Raw genomic sequence first — 20,466 nt, 5'->3', positions numbered from 1 at the left:
GGAGACAGACTTGACAAGAGCCGTCAACTTAACAAAGAGACTGGTTTGTCCACTTTGGCATTATCTTTTTTCTACAGAATCTCATCTCACAGTTTTAACTCTTGCAATAGGTAGTTTGGAATCACTGCAAGGGATGGCTTGGCTCTTCTGGCAGAGAGATAAGGACGCCCAGATATCCTGCTTCCTGCAGGTGGGGGAAGTGAGGCCCAAGCTTGCACAGGAAGCAGCTGGGGTTTAAGCCCCTGTCTCCTGAGAACTGTGCATGCTGCATACATCTGAGTCAGGCGCATTTTGTTCCTTGAAGTCAGCTCCTGCAGCTTGACCTCAGTAATTGCAAAGGGGTTGCAATCGCACTCCCACCCACCAAACGCAGCAGGAAGGATGGAGGCAAACCTGATACAGTGGTACCTCAGGTTACATACGCTTCAGGTTACATACGCTTCAGGTTACAGACTCTGCTAACCCAGAAAAAGTACCTCAGGTTAAGAACTTTGCTTCAGGATGAGAACAGAAATTGTGCTCCGGTGGCGCAGCAGCAGCGGGAGGCCCCATTAGCTAAAGTGGTGCTTCAGGTTAAGAACAGTTTCAGGTTAAGAACAAACCTCCGGAACGAATTAAGTACTTAACCCGAGGTACCACTGTACACAAACGCTCGGCACCTCTGCCTCCTCTCATGGCCTGATCTATCCGCGTTGATCTTTCCATGCCCACAAGCGCTTTTTGGCAAATCTTCCATTCTGCGGAAAGACTCCAAGCTGTGGAGCACAGCACCGAGTTTCTGTTATTTTGGAGGCACTTTTGGCAGATGCCAGTGGGGTGTTTTCCTGAGCAGTGCCGCACTGATCACAGCATGCCGCATGGCTCTGACACATGCCAAAGAGCTACATTCCCTAATCCCAAGTCAAAATCAAAGATCCACTTTTAATTGTGCACACGGTGTAAGCGGCCAACTGAGAGCCCAGCGGTTAACAGACAGAGAAGGTATAAGCCTCCGGCAAATGTCAGGCCGTAATTGGAGCTTAGCTTGCAGGGGGGCGGGGAAATACCATCTGTAGAAAAGGCCCCTGGGCCACAGCAGCCCCTTTGGTCCTAGTTCATCTTCCCTGCTGAATCCCCTTTGATCGCACCAGAGCTGAATTTGGATCTTTCTCTTTCTTGAGCTGTTTCCCCTCTTTTCGCCCTTTTAAGATAGCGCTGGCTGGAGTTTAATTATTGATGGCCAAACTTCAGCAGACGTCAGATAGCTGATCAAAAACAAAGCTGTGCTCCAAGCGGATGTGACAGCGGTACCAGTCTGTTTGCCATGTTGAGGCACCCCCTTCCCTCGCTGGGCAGGGTTTTCTCTGCATCGCCCCAAGTTCCCATGCCAATCATTTTATTTTATTTATTGCTGAAAACACGCTTAAAAACATACAGAAAGTGCTGTTATCATTCGGTTTGTCAGGTGCGATGAAAGACGAGACTCGCGTGCTTTTAAGAGACCTGATGAAAAGGGAAAATTGTCCAGTGGTGCTTTTCTCAACTGTTCATTACCGTGGCCATTGCTAGGATAAGCCCGCTCACTGTTTCGCGTGCGACGGCATTGCGGGACGGAGGAGGATTCACTGGGGCCCCTATGGAGGAATTCAACCTCTTCCTCACGGGTGGAGGGGGCATAAACCTATCAGGAACCAGATCCTATGCCTGCACCCAGTGGTGGAGCTTCGTGCTCCCCTTGGACCCGCCCCTCGCTCATTTAAGCAGCCAGCACCCTGGCCTCAGCTGGTTTCTTCCTGCACCGGGTTTTCTCACCAGTCTCTTTGGTCTCTCATTATACGGGTTGGGGGTATGGGAAGTCCGATGCCTGGTCCTGCAAGAACATCATAAGACTTGAAGACTCGGCCACCTGGGATACTGAGCCCATAGCAAGTGCATCAATGCCTGTGGGCACTGCCAGGATGCCAGGTCTCTGAGACCTGCCTAGTGGTGCTGGGTGCTAATGCTGACCTCAGCCATGGCTGTGCATAGTCTGTGCCAGCCTTCACCATTCTGGTGCCCTCAGAATGTTTAGGACTAAAACTCCCATTAGCGCCAACTAGCATGACTGTGCTGATGAGGGCTGATGGGAGTTGAAGTCCAAAACATCTGGCAAAAGGCTGGCAAAGGTTGCTCTGCACTGGAAACGAAACAGTGTTTTCCACCAAGAATTCTGTGCTCTGTGGGAATTTGCAAAATGAAAAAAATTTGCATCTGTTTTCCCATAGCTCTTACTTTTAACAACACAAATATGTAATTGTATGTTTTTTTTGTTTTTTGACTGTAATAGCCAGGGATGCAGGACACACTTGACTATGGCTTAGATCGAGTAACTGATCCCTGTGAAAATACGGTAAACTAGGTAAGTTTGCATTCCTTAGTAGCACTCTGATTGTATTTTTGAATGGTGACAAAGCTTTCTATATCGGCATTGTAAGGACATAAGCAAGACCCAAGAAAGTCAAGATTGGGACTACTGAATGTCCGACAGCTGGGGGTGAAAATGGGCAGATATTGAGGGGGTATGATGCAGTATTGAGAAGAGGAGACTCCCTGGAAAAGACCCTGATGTTGGGAAAGATGGAGGGTACAAGGAGAAGGGGACGACAGAGGGCGAGATGGTTGGACAGTGTTCTCGAAGCTACCAACACAAGTTTGACCAAACTGTGGGAGGCAGTGGAAGACAGGAGTGCCTGGAGTGCTCTGTTCCATGGGGTCACGAAGAATCGGACACGACTAAATGACTAAACAAAAACATGATGCAGTATACGATCATTATGGAGTTCCAGAAAATGTTTGATCCACACTGATCACTCAGTTTTGAGTACCAACAAAAAGTATGAGAGTGCTAACCATTTCTGCCACTGGGTGTTTTCTTCTTCTGAATAGGAATAACAACTTAAGACAAATAACCATTTAAATGTCTTGCTCGGGGTTTGCTTGACCTAGTTCTTACAAAGGCAGTCAACCTATATCCTAGCTGTTTTTATTTCAGGGTGATATTAAACAAGGCGAAGGAGATCTGTGAGTGGAACCCCTATCACTTTTGATTTGGGCAAATAGGAGTTGCAGGGGGCAGGGACTGGGTCCAGGGACTGACTAAGCCGCTTCTGGCGAACCAGAGCAGCACACGGAAATGGCGTTTACCTTCCTGCCAGAGCGGTACCTATTTATCTACTTCCACTTTGACGTGCTTTTGAGCTGCTAGGTTGGCAGGAGCTGGGACCGAGCAACGGGTGCTCACCCCATCGTGGGGATTCGAACCGCCGACCTTCTGATCGGCAAGTCCTAGGCTCTGTGGTTTAACCCACAGCGCCACCCGCGTCCCTTCATGAATAGGATACTGTAGCTAAATTTTATGTAGGGCAGGCCGAGAACAGCGGTTGAACAAGCCACCTGGGGTGGCGCACCTGGGAGTGGGGCCGGACCAGCTGGGACAGGACACTCTGTGGGGCCTCCAAGGAGTCTGCCTGCTTCCTCCCACTCAGCGGGCTGACTGTTTGGGGCAGCGTGGAGCATGCGGGCACCCAAGCCACCGCCTCACTCCCAGGAGAGACGCATGGCTCAGGCCCCGCAGTGATTGCCGCCCGGCCTTTTGCCACCCCCCTCAGTGGTGACACCCAGGGTGACCCATCCAGACCACACCCCTTTCCTCTGCCCCTGGCTGAGAGTACATTCTGTAGCCATGTTAACTTAGCTTCTCGCAGAGAATGAAGGGAATAGGGGAGACCGCAAACCAGGCAGTTGAAGTTATCTGTTATTTATGGGCCTGAAGCTGAAGGTGAGGTTTGTATGCTGCTTGTCCGAACCCTCTTTATAGCAATTGTTTTCATCAAACCCTGTGCAGTACTAATAAAACTTTCCATTTGCGTGAGGACTCTCAGCTGCAAATAATTGCGGTGGCCAAGTGGGCTTGGTTGCCATGGAGACTGAAGAGGAGAGCTAAATGCTGAGGCTGAGGATTTACCTCTTACCGTTAAGAGGAGGTGGCTGACATGTCTTTTTTGAAAGGAGAACAGGGGTCTATGTCAGCCTGTAGGGGATCAAATATAGACTTCAGGAGGAGGTTATCATGCCAAGCTATGTCATATCATGCCAAGCTATGTCATATTGTGCTCGTATTTACAGAGTCCTACAGAGAGGGAAGAGTTTGGGGTTGTTTTTTTAATGCTGCAGAATGCTACTCTCCCCGGACCTGTTTACACATGCAAGCCTCAGCACTTTCAGAACTGGCTGCTTTCCATCTTTTCCCCAATCCTGACTAATAAGGCTTCTGTCTTTTAAAATATCATCCCTCTCTGCGATGTAGTTGAATGCTCCATTTTCCTCGAGACTCAGAAGCGCCTCTTCTGTTGGGGAGAGGTGCAGATTGCACTGGGGTACTGGACGGGAGAGGCCTTTCATAGTGTACTCATCAATGCTTCTTCACAATGAGCGGAAGCTGTGGGAGCAGCAGATTTTACAATTTTACAGAGCAGCAGATTTTACAATTTTACAGAGACAGACTTAGACGCAGAAAATCTGAGAGGCAGGAGCTGTGTGGGGAAGACGAGCTGGTTCCTCCCCTTCCTGGTGAGCAGAGCGGATGAGAGTACCTAGGACAAAATAGAGTCCCCGTCCTCCACAGCAATAGCAGACAGACACACCTAAATAGCAGACAGACACACCTAAATGCCAGCGAAATGCAGCCGCTTAGTAATTGACAGACAAGCACAGGAGTGAGGAATTTGTGGCCCTGTAGATATTCATTCATGGGACGTGTAGATATTAATTCCTGTAGATATTAATTCATGGGATGTGGCAGGCGCTGTGGGTTAAACCACAGAGCCTAGGACTTGCCGATCAGAAGGTCGGCGGTTCGAATCCCTGCGACGGGGTGAGCTCCCGTTGCTCGGTCCCTGCTCCTGCTAACCTAGCAGTTCAAAAGCACATCAAAGTGCAAGTAGATAAATAGGTACTGCTCCAGCAGGAAGGTAAATGGCATTTCCATGCACTGCTCTGGTTCGCCAGAAGTGGCTTAGTCATGCTGGTCACATGACCTGGAAGCTGTACGCCGGCTCCCTTGGCCAATAAAGCGAGATGAGTGCCCCAATCCCAGAGTTGGTCACGACTGGACCTAATGGTCAGGGGTCCCTTTACCTTTAGATATTAATTGGTCTTCAGCTCCCATCAGCCATAGCCAATGATAAAGCCAATGATAAGGGATGATGGGAAGTGGAGTCTAACAATATCCGCAGGACCACAGTGCTGGGCATGTAGGAAGAATGATTCCTGGGTTCTTCTATAACACATCCAGACTTTCAGGGTGGCGGCATCTGGAGAAGGCACACAACAGTTTGGGCTAGGAACGCACATCCGGAAAGGCCCACTGCAATTGTGCACAGGGAAAGATAGTTGGGAAACGTGAAACAGGTGGCTGCTGTTTGGCCTTGTTTCCCTTAAATAAGCGTCCTGTGAAAATACAGATATAATATGAACTCTCATGGCAACTGGTATCAAATAGAGAAGTGAAAGCCTGATTGAAGGCGATAGAGGTTTGTTTGTTTGTTTGTTTGTTTGTTTGTTTGTTTAACACAAAAAGCAGTGGGAATTTTATGAGCCCAGTACAGTGGGGAGTGATGGCAGGAGTGGAATCATATAAGTATCGTTGGGCTACATCTATCTCCCCGCAAAGGAGAATTATTTTGTGACTGGTTCACCAAAGGACCACCCCTTTCCATATGACGAATTTATGGTCTAAATTTGAAACATGGAGGTTGTTTTTATAGATTTATGTATTTTGTGTTTTTTGTGCAGCTATATTTTGTGCTTGGAGTATTCTACAGCCTGCTTCACACTTCACGGCAAACCATACTTTGAAACAAACTATGGTTTAATGTGATTGAGCAGTGTGCTGAAAAGTTCTAGTTCTGCCCCTGCCCCCTGTCCCACTCCTGCTGCTGCCACACTGCCAGGAAACAAGCAAGAGTCTGGTTTGTCATGAAATCTGAAACCAGGCTCATGGTTTGTTTCTCTTTAAAACCAGTGTTTCTCAAACTTAGGTTCCTAGCTGTCAGTGGACGAAACTCCCATCATCCCTGTCCACTGGTCCTGCTAGCTAGGGATGATGGGAGTTGTAGTCCAGCAACTGCTGGAGACCTACGTTTGAGAAAAACAGTTCTAAACAAACTACAAGTGGTATCCAGGGTTTGTTCTTGGCTTATTACTCAGGGTTTATTTTGGAGCAAACAGCCCAAATAATAACATGCCAGAATCTGACTTCTTCCCTGGTGCTATGTTTTGTGATTAGCACAAATCTCTTTGAAGTCCATACTGGGTAAACTGCATTTTTACATTTTTTAACTAGCTAATAGAGCGCAACAGGAACACTTTGTATGGAGTCCCTTTGTCCAGGCCCTTTGTGCTTTGTTGTTGATCAATGTCAATGTCAAACGAGAAGATTATGTTAAATCTGGAGAGACACTTTCATGAGCTGCTGTATCGATGGGGGGGAATGCAGCAAATAGCTTCTGTAAGACAGTTCAGTGCATTGTAAGTTTTGTTACTGTTCTCAGTGAATTCTAGGATTTGTTCAGTTGAGTCCATGACCAATAGAATATAGGGGTGACAACCCTGAACTAACAGCTCGTTGCATTTAGAGAAATTATAAATAGAGAATGAATGAATAGTAAATAACCTTTATTCCCCCTAAAATGGAAGGGGGAAAATAGCAGGATGATACTATTCACGTTGGAATAGCAAATATGATAACCATTTAATTAAGAGCTTTGTTTCTTTCTGAAATAGTTAATTAACCATTTCCCCCTGTCTTTCTTTTCTCTTTCTTTCCAGTTTATTTTTCTGGGATGTGTGCATGACCTTCCTGTCTGTGAAGTCCTGGGTTGATTGTTCCGTAGAAGACTAAAGTTCTATAACCTCCATATGAGTCACATTCTGTTATTGCACCTCTGTTCCCCTTATACAACTGTACTGTGTACCTAAGAAATGTCATCCTTGGAAATGAAGATTAATGAGAATGAGGGACAGATCTAATTTAAATTAGCAACTTTTTTATCTTTTAATGCAAAACCTTTGCTTTCTGTGGATTAGCCACACAATTCAATTAATGTTTCCTGGGAACTCTGATGGGATTTGAGTGTAACTTTGGACTTTTCTAATGGGATGATGAACTGCCTAAACATGCAAAAAGGTTTCCATTTTAGAGTCACGCACCAGGTGAAGTCTGTGGGTGCATTTTTAAATTTCCCCCCTGAATATCAGTTAATAGTTGCCATTCACTCCTAAGGGGGAAATCAATGTGCTTCATTTGGGGGCAGTTCTGCCCATCACCCCTGACACAGTTGCCCAGCCTCAAGGACTCCATTGGAGAAGCCTTGGGCAAGCTACATTGACAGGCAAGCCATTTGCTGAACTTGACATTCAGTTTAGGCACATGTATCAACAACCACAGGGATAGATTTCCTCACTGCATTGCGCACTTAAATCACATGTAAAGTCAAATGCGCAATTGTAGCTTGTGAAGAAGTCCTCATACAGTTGTAAGTTTTGATACAGTTTATTATTGTCTCCTGATTGTCAGACTTTTGAAGTGTTCACAGCATAGTTCCAGAAGTCAGTAGCATGAAGCAACATCTACTGGTATTCCCTATGCTGTAGCATTGCAGCTGGCAGAAAGCCCTGCTTCATACTAAGAAACTAAGGGTGTTGATAGATGAGACATTGGCAGGACCTGCAAGCTGTCATTTCCTAAAAGTTTTAACAGCCACAATTGGCCCTGGCATCACTTGGGACTGCAGTACTGGGAAAAGCAGGTTAACCTTCCCCAAAAACGCTGTTTTCCTGTTGAAAATTTCACCTGTCTCTGAACATAGGGGCAAAATGTGCAGGTATTATATAGACACTATGTGGCTCTTCTGGTGTCATGTCATATTGACCTGGTTTGGACAGTCAACTCATGGTTAAATAAACCAGGATATGCATGAACTCTGCACATCTTCACATAGCTTCTTTGCTTCCGCTCCACTCTTTCTGTTGCGAGATCAGCTAAGCAAACCAAGAAGCTGAAGTTAGCTGTAGCTTCCTGCTAGATCTGAACCAGCAAACCATAGCTAATGGCTTCTTGTTGAGCCAGGAAATTAAGTAATGGTTTAAAGCTGGCTTTCAAATCCAGATGTGCTTGGAAGCCATTCTCTACAGTGCCTGGTTTGGACATCATGGGAGGCTGTGATTAATCACAGGGAAGGTTCTACATGCAAGGTGCCCAGAGCTTCATGCATGCTCAGTGATTGTCTAAAAGCAGCTATTGTGTCGATTAATTCTTGCATGCTTTTATTTGGTAAGCGCTGTCCCTTTACATATTGGATTAAGGGCCTAGCTACATGTTACACACTAGTGTGTATGACAGTAGTTCAGTCCTGCTCTTTAAAAAGCAAAGCCACTTGAAGGGGTGGGGAGCACGGGTGCTAAAACCCCTCCCTTCTAGCTGTTTTCTGGGAAAACCATCTTCCATGAAATGCAAATATCCATTTGGAATCCAGCGGGGTGGGTGGAGTAGAAGTTGGGGAGTTTTGAGTAGAAATCTGGCTGACAAATCCCTCACCCCCCTCAAATGGCTTTCCAGGAAATAAAGAAAGAGAACGGGCACCCACATCCTATTGCATGCATTTGCATATTATAATTAGTTAGCCCCTTACACATGGCAGGTTTGCAAGGCATGAGCTGAGTGCGTACTTGGATGTCATGGAAGGAAAAGGGCCTCCACCAAACTTGGAGGCTTTCCTGACAGCCCTCGCTTGGCGTGCCTCTCCTCTGTTTCCATCTGCTTATTCCAAACAAAGTCACGGCATGATACTTCAAAGGGAGCTGCAGGAACAAACAGCCTGCAGTTAATTTCTAGCTTTCAGTTGCTTGCTGGCTGGTGGATGACACATAACATCATCTGAGCTATTTAAATAGCAGCATAAGCACAGCAGATATTGTTTCTGAGGCTTTTAATTGCTATGTTTATGTTTTGCAATATGTCAGTTCCTGTCGCCTTTAACTAATACTGAATGATCTAATCCCTGTCTCCTAAATGAATCTGTATTAGCTCCATTAGAATAATCCTGTAATTAAATGCACACACATATATGGGCTGAGAGGGGAACAGGCAACGCTATCTGCAAAGTTAGGCTTTACAAAATCGTACAGCGGGTGGAAAACTCTTCACATCAATGTTCTCTTTGTTAAATAGGCTCAGTAGATGCTTGTCTGAATTTAGCACTAATTGTTAAAGTGAGTTGGGTAGAGAGCAATGCACTATTTGTTCAGATACAGCTTTTTTGAACACCCAGTCAATTATTATTGTTGTTGTTGTTTGTTGTTGTTATTTTGCTACCGTGTTCCTTTCTTTTACAGAAAAAAACCATGGATGTTTACAGGAGAGAGGTAATTTCTTTCCCACATATTAATCAGTGATTGTTGTTGCTGCTAATAACGAGTAATAATACAGTCCTGGTAAAAACCTCATTTTCCTTGAAACCTTATTCACAAGCCTTCAACTAAGTTTTACTCAAAGTAGACCCATGAAAATGAATGCTGGCAAGAGTTTCCCACTTCTCACAGCATGTTGTGGCAGGGGGTGGGGGAGAGAGAAGACTGTGGCAGAAAGAGAGATGACAAGAAAACAAGATGGCAGAATGAGAGGAGGGCTGGCCACACCCACTTTTGACCCCTGGTCCCCATCTGCCATTGGGCTTTGGTCTCATTCAAGGCCAGCATGCAGCCTCCAGCAAATCAACTCCAAGGGAATATCGTCCTTAACGATCCCGGGAGGGAGGGATTTGTACTTCTGCTTTACAGGCAGCCAGATAAGGATTCTTGGGGAGCTACAATCTGGGTTTTCTATCTCTTGTGTCCTTGGCGTGGTAACAGCTTTCCCCTCCAACAGCATTTCATGATACCTTGGTGCAGAAGATCTAAAATCCTCCCCCTGCCATGGTAAAACATATAAAATTCCAAATTATTTAATCGTTGGTGAAGGTTCAGTAACCCCTCAGCCCACACATGCTGTTTAATGGCAGGGACAGCTCTTTGCCCTCGCTCCCCGACTCCCCGGCTACCGATGCTCAGCCCAAATTACCAACTTGAGACCACATGTAGCGCATTTGCACTTGCATGTCAACTAAAGCACAGCCCTCACAGTTCACCCACCCATGCACAAGTGTGTGTGTTTGTGACTTCATCCCATGTTGGTCCCCTTGACTATCCACGCCTCACATTGATGCAGATGGAGGTGACTGTAGGAATAGCCCAGACTGGGCTCTTTGCATAGCAGGGGATGCGTGGATGGAAGAAGAGCTCTGCTCTGGACCAGGCCAAGGGCTCATCTAGTCCAGCAGTTTGCTCTCAAAATGGCCCACCAGATGCCTACAGGAAGCCTCCAAGCAGGACTTTAAAAAATATAAAATTATTTAACCATTTTTTCGATACAAACATCAACTGCAAAAGACACATCCAACAAAAACCATAATAACAACAATAACACAATTTGACAATTCAAATTTGAATACACTCATATACCTATGACTACACCTTTTTAAACAATATTTCCCCACCTCTCTCTCCTCCCCGTACTTCCCACCAATATCCGCCTTATCGCTTAAATATTCGTTCCATATTTCTTCATATTTATCCGTTCTTATTTTGCGTCGACATGCAATTTGTTCGTATGCAGCTAATCAATCCATGTGCTCAATGGAATCTTTTTGCGGCTCTTCCAATTCATCAAAACAAGTTTTTTTGCTTCTAATATAGCACGGTACACCCATTTTTTTTTGCTCCCTTGAAATCTCCCACATTTCCGTAATATAATTTAGAATTAAATTCAATTCCCCTAAATAACAATTTATTTTTATTACTCTTGCTATAAATATCCTCACCTCACACCAAAATGATCTTATCATCAGGCAGTTAATCAACATATGTACTAAGTTCGCATTTTTACTCCCAGCAGTTGTCTGCACTTGTTATTTTCTTCTGGTATAATTTTGCTGGAGTCCAGTGGACTCTGAATATTATTTTCTGTTGAATAAGCCTTAGTCTTAGTTCCATAGAGGCTATTTCTGTTGATTTTATACTTGACTCCCATATATCATTTGTTATCTGTACCCCTAACGCTAAACTCCATTTTTGTCTTTCATATTCTAAATCATATTTCTTCCTGTTGAGTAGGGGTTTATATAGTGCAAGTGTAGAGTTTTTTGTTTTTGTTGCTCTCTCCCCACCTGTGATTCCTGGCAACTGGCATTTGGGGACACGCTCCCTCTGAGAGCCAGTGTGGTGTAGTGGTTAAGAGCAGTAGTCTCATAATCTGGTGAACCGGGTTCGCGTCTCCGCTCCTCCACATGCAGCTGCTGGGTGACCTTGGGCCAGTCACGCTTCTCTGAAGTCTCTCAGCCCCACTCACCTCACAGAGTGTTTGTTGTGGGGGAGGAAGGGAAAGGAGAATGTTAGCCGCTTTGAGACTCCTTCGGGTAGTGATAAAGCGGGATATCAAATCCAAACTCCTCTTCTTCTTCTTCTGACAGAGGAGGTTGAATGTGGCCATCATCATCAATCAGTGGTGCCTCCTTCCCAAAGCCCAGGAAGCTTCTGCCCAGCTTAGGGAGGGAGGCGCAATGCTCACATGCGCAACGTCAGGACATCAAAACATTGCTCATGTGACATCGCCCTCACAAACTGGCACCTCTGGCCCTAACTGTTCGCCTATGAAAAGTTTCACCACACACCACTGATCATCATCATCAACAACAACATTATCATTTATTAAATTTGCATACCTCCCTTCCTCCGACGATCACAGAGAACACAAAACGCATAATGAAACAAAAGCTAATCCAATAGCCCTGCTCCCACAAGCACATCTAAAAGGCCCTAGTAGCTTCTGATAGCCTTCTCCTCCATGAATGGAGCCTTCCAAATGGTATCTGCTTCAACTTCTTGTATTTCCATTGTGAGAATTTTACAATGCAGGAAGCTGATTTCTGGACACTCACCCTTCTTATAAGGGTATAGGAAACCTCTTGCTAGCTTCTTGGTGGATGAGGATTTCTCGCAAGTGCCTGTGGTTCTGCTGACATAATGAAAACTGTTTTCCTGCTTAGATCATGTACTACCAGCAGGCCATAATGAAAACCACAGTAAAGTCCTCTGTCTCCCTGGGAGGGTAAGTGCTAACTTTGTTTTAAGGCATAGCATATTATGCCCTTCCATTTATTAGTGATTGAGGGCTTACACACACTTAACTTTTCCACCACTCTTTCCAAGCGCAGTCTGTGACTTAAAGCTTTTTGTCCAAGCACACCCACTCACCCCATTTTTTGTTTGTTTGTCCTGGAGCTTTCCCTTTGAACACCCACTCTTTAAAGCTCAATCAGAGCAAACGTCAATCCACAGACAACCTGAATTGATGTTTGCTCCAATTCAGCTTTAAAGAGCAGGTTTTTGTGGGGAAAGCTCAGGGTAAAAATTAAAAATGCTCCGACACAGAGTGTTACAGCACAGGCACTGTCTAGAAAGAGTGGGCCCAAAGGTCAGTGTGGATAAGCCCTAATTCAATACTTTCAATAATGTGATTTAGCTAATGCTTATTTAAAAAAGAAAAGAAAAGAAATGGCAGGATGGGTATTTGTTTTGAGCTTTGCCCTTTCTGACCTTTCTGACCTGAAGCCTTTCTTTCTAATCTCACATCATAGAACCATGGAATTGTAGAGTTGGAAGGGACCCCAAGGCTCATATATTCCAGGCTAAGTTTCACGAATTCATCTCCGTTCAAGAATTCCTGGCCTGAACGGAATAGGGCAGTGGGGAGTCTCTTCTCTTCCCCTGATGCAGTGGCGTAGCATGGGTTGTCAGCACCCGGGGCAAGGCAAGTAATTTGTGCCCCCTAACCCGTGGATTTTAGCACTGATTTTAGCACTGCGAATGCGAGTGCCCCCCCAGATGTTGCGCCCGGTGCGGCCGGCCCTCCCTGCACCCCCCACGCTATGCCACTGCCTTGATGCACTGCCTGCCCCTGGGAGACATCGCCATGTGAATCTCCCCTTCTGAACTCTCCTGCTCTTTGTTAGGCTGGGCCACCGAATGCTCCCCATCCTCCACAGGCTGGGAAAGGGCAGGGGGACAGAATCTTTCCCAGCAGAAGCATCTAGAAGCAGGAGCTTTCTATTAGCCTAGAGGGAAGCCAAAGCTAAGGGGACCAGATGTGCGTCAGATTACACTTGCTCAAATTCCCTGTTCTGCACAACTATTGAAGAAAGTGCAGGATCGCTTTACGGCTTTGCACCTGGCCTCCTCAGCCAAAACGGCCGTCTGTTTTCTGGCATGCATGAGCAAGCGATAGCTGAATTGAAAAAAGCCCAGGTGCATGCCTGCACCGAAGCATGCAAACACCAGGAATGCAGCCAGGTTTTTGAGTTTTTAAAGTAAGATAACATGAAGTTGGATACCTGCCAGGTTGAGTGTCTGCTAACGGAGGCCCAGCTCCCATCAACTCATTGCACGATTAAGCAAACTGGTTGCCTAGAAACATCATTTGGTGCAGCTCTTCCTGGACATTGGCACTTCAGACTGCAGGTTTTAATAACCTCCCATGTTAAAATAGCTTTCTAGAGAGAAACTATCATATCTACAGGAAGGCTAGGCTACGCCACTTTCCCTCCATGTAGTTGCTTTCTGCTAAATAGGTGGGGGTTTTTTTTATACATTCAGGGGTACATTCAAACCCATGATCCTTCACCTGCGTTCCAAAGTGGTGGAGTTCAGGCTGGGCTTTGCCAGGTGATATATTCTGGAATGTGTTCCCCATAGGCATAGGCATATAATGGATTGTTCAGCCTTTTCGCTCTTCTGCAGTGAGCTTAGAACCAACACAAAATTTGTAACTGTTTTGTGGAATGACGGGTATAAAAATCACTGTTGGGCTAGGTAGGAAGGTTCCAAGTGTTATAATTCACAGCACAGAACGTCCTTCATCTTGTGCAGTCGTTGAAGTCATTCGTAGTTTCCTCCCTACCGTGCTGTTTATGATGTTGCCCACAGATGATCCCCTTGTTTTCATCTCCAATGTTTTCAGAATTGTGAAGTACTGTGAACAGTTCCGCTCCAATGACTGCATAATCTCAGGATGCCTCCCCAGCAACCCCTGGATCTCAGATGAGGTTGACTTTTGGGATTACAATGCAAAGCTGTATGTACTACATTTACATTCATTTTGTGAGTTACAGTGACTTTACCTAAGCAGGGGTGAATCTGTCAGTTTCAGTTTCTCTTAGGCTCTCATTTTCCCAATCTTAAGCACAATTCTCCACATTTCCACATCAGTTTGAGATTTTATTTTTTTATTTTTTTAAAGTTCACATGAAAATTCACCAGCCTTTTTTGTGCAAAATTCTCCTTACGTATGTTTCTGTGCAATTTTGCTTGATATACACTTTTTTTTTTGGCAAAGCAATTTCCCCTTATATAATGAACACTTTATCTCCATTATATGCATTATATTCACGTTACTTGGCTGAAGAACAAGTGTGCATTTTGAAGGATGACTGTGTTTCGGTTTTTACAGTACATTGTTTTGGACAGGGGTCTGCAACCCGCGGCTCTGGAGCCGCATGTGGCTCTTTTACACCTTTGCCGCGGCTCCGGGGTGGATACTAGCGAGGGGGGAGGCGCATTGTGTGCCCCGACACTCCCCACTGTGGCGGACGCTGTACTGGCTGTGACGTCGCATGGGGGCGGTGCATGCGTTAGTCACGCACCGTCCTGACCCGCTACATTGTAAGGGTCCTTCCTGCCCGCCCGCTACATTGTAAGGGGCATGTACGCTGGTCACTACATTGAAAGGGGGCATGTACGCTGGTCACTGTTTTGAAGGGGAGTGAACAACACACACACAAAAGGTAACTTGTTAATTTAACGTTTATTTCTATGAGGAGGAGTAATTCTGAGGGGTCAAACAAAGAAATAATCAAAAAAGTTATTTTTATACTGACAAGTTTTGCGGCTCCCAGTTTTTTTTTTCCTTCAGAAACGGGTCCAAGTGGCTCTTTTTGTCTTAAAGGTTGCAGACCCCTGGTTTTGGAAAATGTGTCTTTGGAAAGCAGAGGAGAGGCATTTGTAACACGGATGAGCATTCCTGACCGAGATAGGTTTTACCTTCCCATTACAAACCTGTTTTCAAAAAGAGCTGCTTCAAGCCTCATGAATGTTGGCCTAAGAGAGGGGTGCAGAATCTTTGTTGTTGTTGTTATTGAGAACTATGCTGTGTCAGGAATAATCTGTTGACAGCCATGCTGTTGGTGGACAGAGTCAGAGTCAGTGGTGGAAAGTAGCTGAAACCAGTGGTTGGCAAAAGTGGACGAGACCAGAGCTAAACACAGGTGAGACAAACTGCATCCTCTCTGTTTGGCCTTCTTTCCTGGCTCTCCCCTGTTGCCACCTACAGGAGGTTAGGTCTAGGGCTGCACACTTCTCACCCTGGGTGAAGAGCTGATCTGAGCATGCTCTGGTGTTAGTTGCAGGTGCCAACGCAAATATATGCCTCCTTGTTAGGGTGTGCCTTCTCCAAAATGTAATTAGGATTCGTGCTTTGTCGTTGGACAATGGGAATCAATAATACCCGCTCAGTGAAGCTATTGCATTATGAATCGAATTAGAATCAGACGCTTTGTGTATAAACGGCCTCGGTCCAGCTCCATTGTTCTGCCTGGAAACTGAGGTCCAGCACCGAGGGCCTTCTGGCGGTTCCCTCATTGCGAGAAGCAAAGCTACAGGGAACCAGGCAGAGGGCCTTCTCGGTAGTGGCACCTGCCCTGTGGAACGTCCTCCCACCAGATGTCAAAGAGAAAAATAACTACCAGACTTTTAGAAGACATCTAAAGGCAGCCCTGTTTAGGGAAGCTTTTAATGTTTAATAGGTTATTGTATTTTAGTGTTTTGTTGGAAGCTGCCCAGAGTGGCTGGGGGGACCCAGCCAGATGGGCGGGGTATAAATTATTATTATTATTATTATTATTATTATTATTATTATTATTATTATCCTGCTATATTCAACAATGCTTAATTACTAGTTACTTGGACTCGAGAGCTCATTGTGGTGTATTGGAAAGCAGAGGGGAAATCTCTACGCTGTCAACCTGGTATGTGTGGAGTGTGTGTGTGTGTGTGTGTGTGTGTTTGTGTGGTGGGTGTGGGTGTGTGCCTGCGCACGGGGCTTCTGCTTTCTATTAAAGCACACAAATAGATAGACTGAATCTCACAGGAAATGATTTCAGAAAGAAACAGTGCAACCTCTTTGCCATTAAACTTCTGCAGGGTGGAAATCCCCACCAAATCACGAGTGGAGAGATGGGCCTTCAATTTTAGCGAGCTGATGAGGGATCCCAAAGGCCGCCAGAACTTCCAGCTGTTCCTGAAGAAAGAGTTCAGCGGTGGGTGTGAAATTGTGTCTCTGCTTTTCCACCTCTCTACCTCCTCTTTAAAGTGCTGGAGGACTTAGATGTCATATGTGGCTCCCCTGAGATGAATCTCATTTTCCAAAAAAATGCTTCCTTTCTCCCTTTACAATAGATGAGGTGCCCTGAGGTAACAGTGCAAAGAGTACAAATCTGTCCATTATAGCTTTTGCCCATGGCTTTACATCCAAGTGGCTCAAGACATAAAACAATGCAAAGCCTGCCGCCACAAAGGGGCTGGTGTGATGTATTAAAAGGGCTTGAAAACGCAAAGCTTTTTGCATATTGTAGATCTTCTCTGTATCTGCAAGGCCACAAATGAATAGGGCAAGAAGTAGTATGCCCAGATACAAAGACAGAGAAAGCTCCCATACTTCTGACATTTGTGCAAAAGCAAAAATTCTGGGAAGGGCAACTTTCCATGAGGAGGAAATAAGAAAATCTCTGCACCTGCTCCTAGAAGAGCCAATTCAGGGTTCCCCCTTGTATCACCACACTAGAATCACGTTCAGCCGATTTAGGCTGTTGACTTAAAACATTATATATCACACAGGATTATTTTCCTTTCTCTTTTAATTCAGGGGAGAATCTGGGATTTTGGGAAGCTTGTGAAGATCTGAAGTATGGAGACCAATCCAAGGTGAAAGAAAAAGCAGAAGAAATTTACAAGTGAGCACAGTGTATAGTGTTACAAAAATTTTCCCTGGTGTCCTTTTCCTACATTGTACCAGTTTTTGTAAAAAAAATAATGAAACGAAACGCTGAGTTGCAATTTCTTTCATGTTTTTAGTAGGATTTCAAAGCACTGGTAAATCCATGCAGAAGTCTTTATGTGACCTAGTTGCACATAGATTTCTGCCACATGATAGATGAAAAAAAAAGCTACTTTAGGGGGAGAAGAAGGGTCACACAAATTCATCTTAAGAATATGATTGTAAGCACATTTGCCATGCCAGAACATTCTTCTTTCTAGCGCTGGAAGACTATCTACATGGCCTGAGACTTTTGCACTGAGGAGTCTTTAGAATACAGTGGTACCTTGGGTTACAGACGCTTCGGGTTACAAACGCTTTGGGTTACAAACTCCGCTGACCTGGAAGTGGTTGCTCCAGGTTAACAACTTTGCCCCAGGATAAGAATGGAAATTGCACGCCAGTGGCACAGTGGCAGCAGAAGGCCCCATTAGCGAAAGCACGCCTCAGGTTAACTGTTTCAGGTTAAGAACGGACCTCTAGAATGAATTAAGTTCTTAACCCGAGGTACCACTGTATCCTAAGTGAAATGTCAGCTGGAGCCACTGGAGTGGTTCCAGTGGAGGACTGGTGGCATTAAAGCTACACATCATTAGGTACATGTGCAGCATCCGAGATAACAGGAGACCTTTAGTGATACCTGTTCACGTCAAAGAGTAAGAATTGCATTCTGTCGGTCAACAGGAGAACATTTAGAGCTGCCTCAAACAGGAAGTATGGCCCTACAGCCTTTCTTCACCAGCTTTATTTTAATCCCCTTTATTTTCATTTTCGATTTCAGGACCTTCTTGGCACCTGGAGCCAGGCGCTGGATCAATATTGACGGCACCACTATGGGCATCACGGTCAGAGGCCTCAAACACCCTCATCGCTATGTCTTAGATGCCGCACAGACTCACATTTATATGCTGATGAAGAAGGTTTGTTGGTTTTTTGCTTATTAATTCTGGCTGGCTGTCCTTCCCAGTTATTCAAGTGGCATCGCCATCACTCCCACCCAAGCCTTTTTGAGAGAAGCAGTATTTGCCTGTTGTCCAAATCTACCCTGGTGAAGTTTGAAGAAAACACATGAAATAATCTTTTTGTGACAGTCTTGGGACACCTCCTTTTGGGGTTGACTCGGCCCTTATTTTGGCCATGCAAAAATAATCAAAGCTACACTTTGATGAGGGAGAAACTAATATAGTATTTATGCAGAATAAAATTATGTAAGATCTAAGAATGCCCAAAGTATACAATGGCAGTATTTTTGAAATTAGAAAACAAAACAGGATAGCTTTGATCTTTTGTATAACAGAGCTGCAGTTCTTAATTTCTCTGGCATTTTCCTATAAAGTGGCCCCGTCTGCACTTAAACCAAACCCATCGTTTCTTTGACTGAACTGTGACTTCTGTTTGAACATCTAAACCCAGTCTAACAGACTAATCATGGTTTATTTTCTAATGGAATCCATTATGTGAAGCCATGGTATGGTGTTGGCTTACAAACCATGGCTCGTTTTAACTATGGTTTAGCCTTGGCCACCCTACCTCAGATGCTTGCTAAGCTGCAGAGGCACAAGGCTGGAGCAGCTGAAAAACACACTAAAGCTTCGGGGAAATGAAACATGACTTGTTTGCTCATCTACGTAGGAAGCTGTCTTATGCCATTTCAAACCGTTGGTCCATCTAACTCAGCGTGATCTAAACTAATTGACAGCAGCTCTCTGGGATTTCAGGTGCAAAGCAGCTTTTCTCCTGAGCTATAGCCCTTCATTCACCGTCTATGGGATGACTTGTGGTTTGCTGAGCAAGCAATGGTTAAAACAAGACTTAGCGTTATGTGCGAACACCCCCTTTCCCATCCCTGAGTACTCTTTTCCAGATGAAGGCATACCTGCCTCCTTTCCTGTTTGGCCGACCTCATAACATTACAGAAGCAGTGGCCAAAGAAGAAGGTTGCAAAGGTAGCATTCAGTTCAATAGTCAACTTATTTCTCTGGGGTTCAGCTTTCTCAGAAGACTTTAAAGCCTCTTAGTGTGCTTTCAGAAAATGTAATGCAACCACAGGAAACTTAATTTCAGCTGACACCGACTGCAGCTTGACACAGGAGATGGATGGAGGAAGCAAAATAGTTTAACCACAACATTTGTCCTCCCCTCTCCGCCCCAGCAAGTTTGATAATGTGATTTGAAATGTGTTGGGGCAGATGGTGGCAAAATGATGTGTCGTTACAAGAACAATAGATCCAAAAGATCGAAGAAACCAGAAAGCCATCTAGCCCAAACGGCAGCAGCGTTTCCGAGCACAATTCAAAGTGTTGGTGCTGACCTTTAAAGCCCTAAACGGCCTCGGCCCAGTATATCTGAAGGAGCGTCTCCACCCCCATCGTTCTACCCGGACACTGAGGTCCAGTGCCGAGGGCCTTCTGGCGGTTCCCTCACTGCGAGAAGCCAAGTTACAAGGAACCAGGCAGAGGGCCTTCTCGGTAGTGGCACCTGCCCTGTGGAACGTCCTCCCACCAGATGTCAAAGAGAACAACAACTACCAGACTTTTACAAGACATCTGAAGGCAGCCCTGTTTAGGGAAGCTTTTAATGTTTGATGTATTACAGTATTTTAATATTTTTTTGGAAGCCGCCCAGAGTGGCAGGGGAAGCCCAGCCAGATGGGCGGGGTATAAATAATAAATAATAAATTATTATTATTATTGTTGTTGTTGTTGTTGTTGTTGTTGTTAGGACCATCTTACGTCTTCCAATCTCAGTTAGGTAATCCCACCACACTTAGGGTATGTGCCCTGCAAAGTTGCTTACATAATATAGTAGCTCTGGGTGACTCGAGGTATATCAGGCCATAGCCTTCAAGGAGTCATAGCATATATACCCTTTAATAATACAATTCCCACTTCCTTTCGCTGGCTTTGAATGGCCGAAATGCACACTTGAAGCTTGGAGCGTATGTGATGTTTTTTCCTTCCTAGGATGAGAATCTCTCCCCCATCTCTTACTGAGTGCTCTGGCCACATATTTCTAACCACATGGGCGTTAATTTAACCAGTGGTTTTCATAACACATATGTAATGTGGAGAAGAGATGTTCCGTTGTGCTCTTGGGCGACATTATTCTCTTCCCTTGCACCCGCCCACCCCCCACCCGCCACTTTGACTCCCAAACAGCTGTAAGGAGAGATGATTTTAATTAGGATGCTTGTAATCTATAACTACCGT

At 45.2% G+C, this 20,466-nt stretch overlaps 1 protein-coding gene across 1 annotated transcript in view; it reads left to right on the top strand.

Annotated features, from left to right (window-relative positions):
- The window catches only part of RGS9 (regulator of G protein signaling 9), a 67,315-nt gene that overhangs the window by 26,846 nt on the left and 20,003 nt on the right, over positions 1–20,466 (top strand). Inside the window, exons 9-15 of the mRNA XM_082212491.1 lie at positions 2,306–2,368; positions 9,412–9,441; positions 12,159–12,220; positions 14,129–14,242; positions 16,366–16,481; positions 17,087–17,174; positions 18,039–18,177. Coding sequence (XP_082068617.1) covers positions 2,306–2,368; positions 9,412–9,441; positions 12,159–12,220; positions 14,129–14,242; positions 16,366–16,481; positions 17,087–17,174; positions 18,039–18,177 — 612 coding nt within the window. The remainder of the gene's footprint in view (positions 1–2,305; positions 2,369–9,411; positions 9,442–12,158; positions 12,221–14,128; positions 14,243–16,365; positions 16,482–17,086; positions 17,175–18,038; positions 18,178–20,466) is intronic.

Source organism: Podarcis vaucheri (assembly GCF_965113315.1).
Source record: "Podarcis vaucheri genome assembly, chromosome: 2".
Taxonomy (NCBI): Eukaryota; Metazoa; Chordata; class Lepidosauria; order Squamata; family Lacertidae; genus Podarcis; species Podarcis vaucheri.
This window is presented reverse-complemented; position numbering and strand designations above follow the sequence as displayed.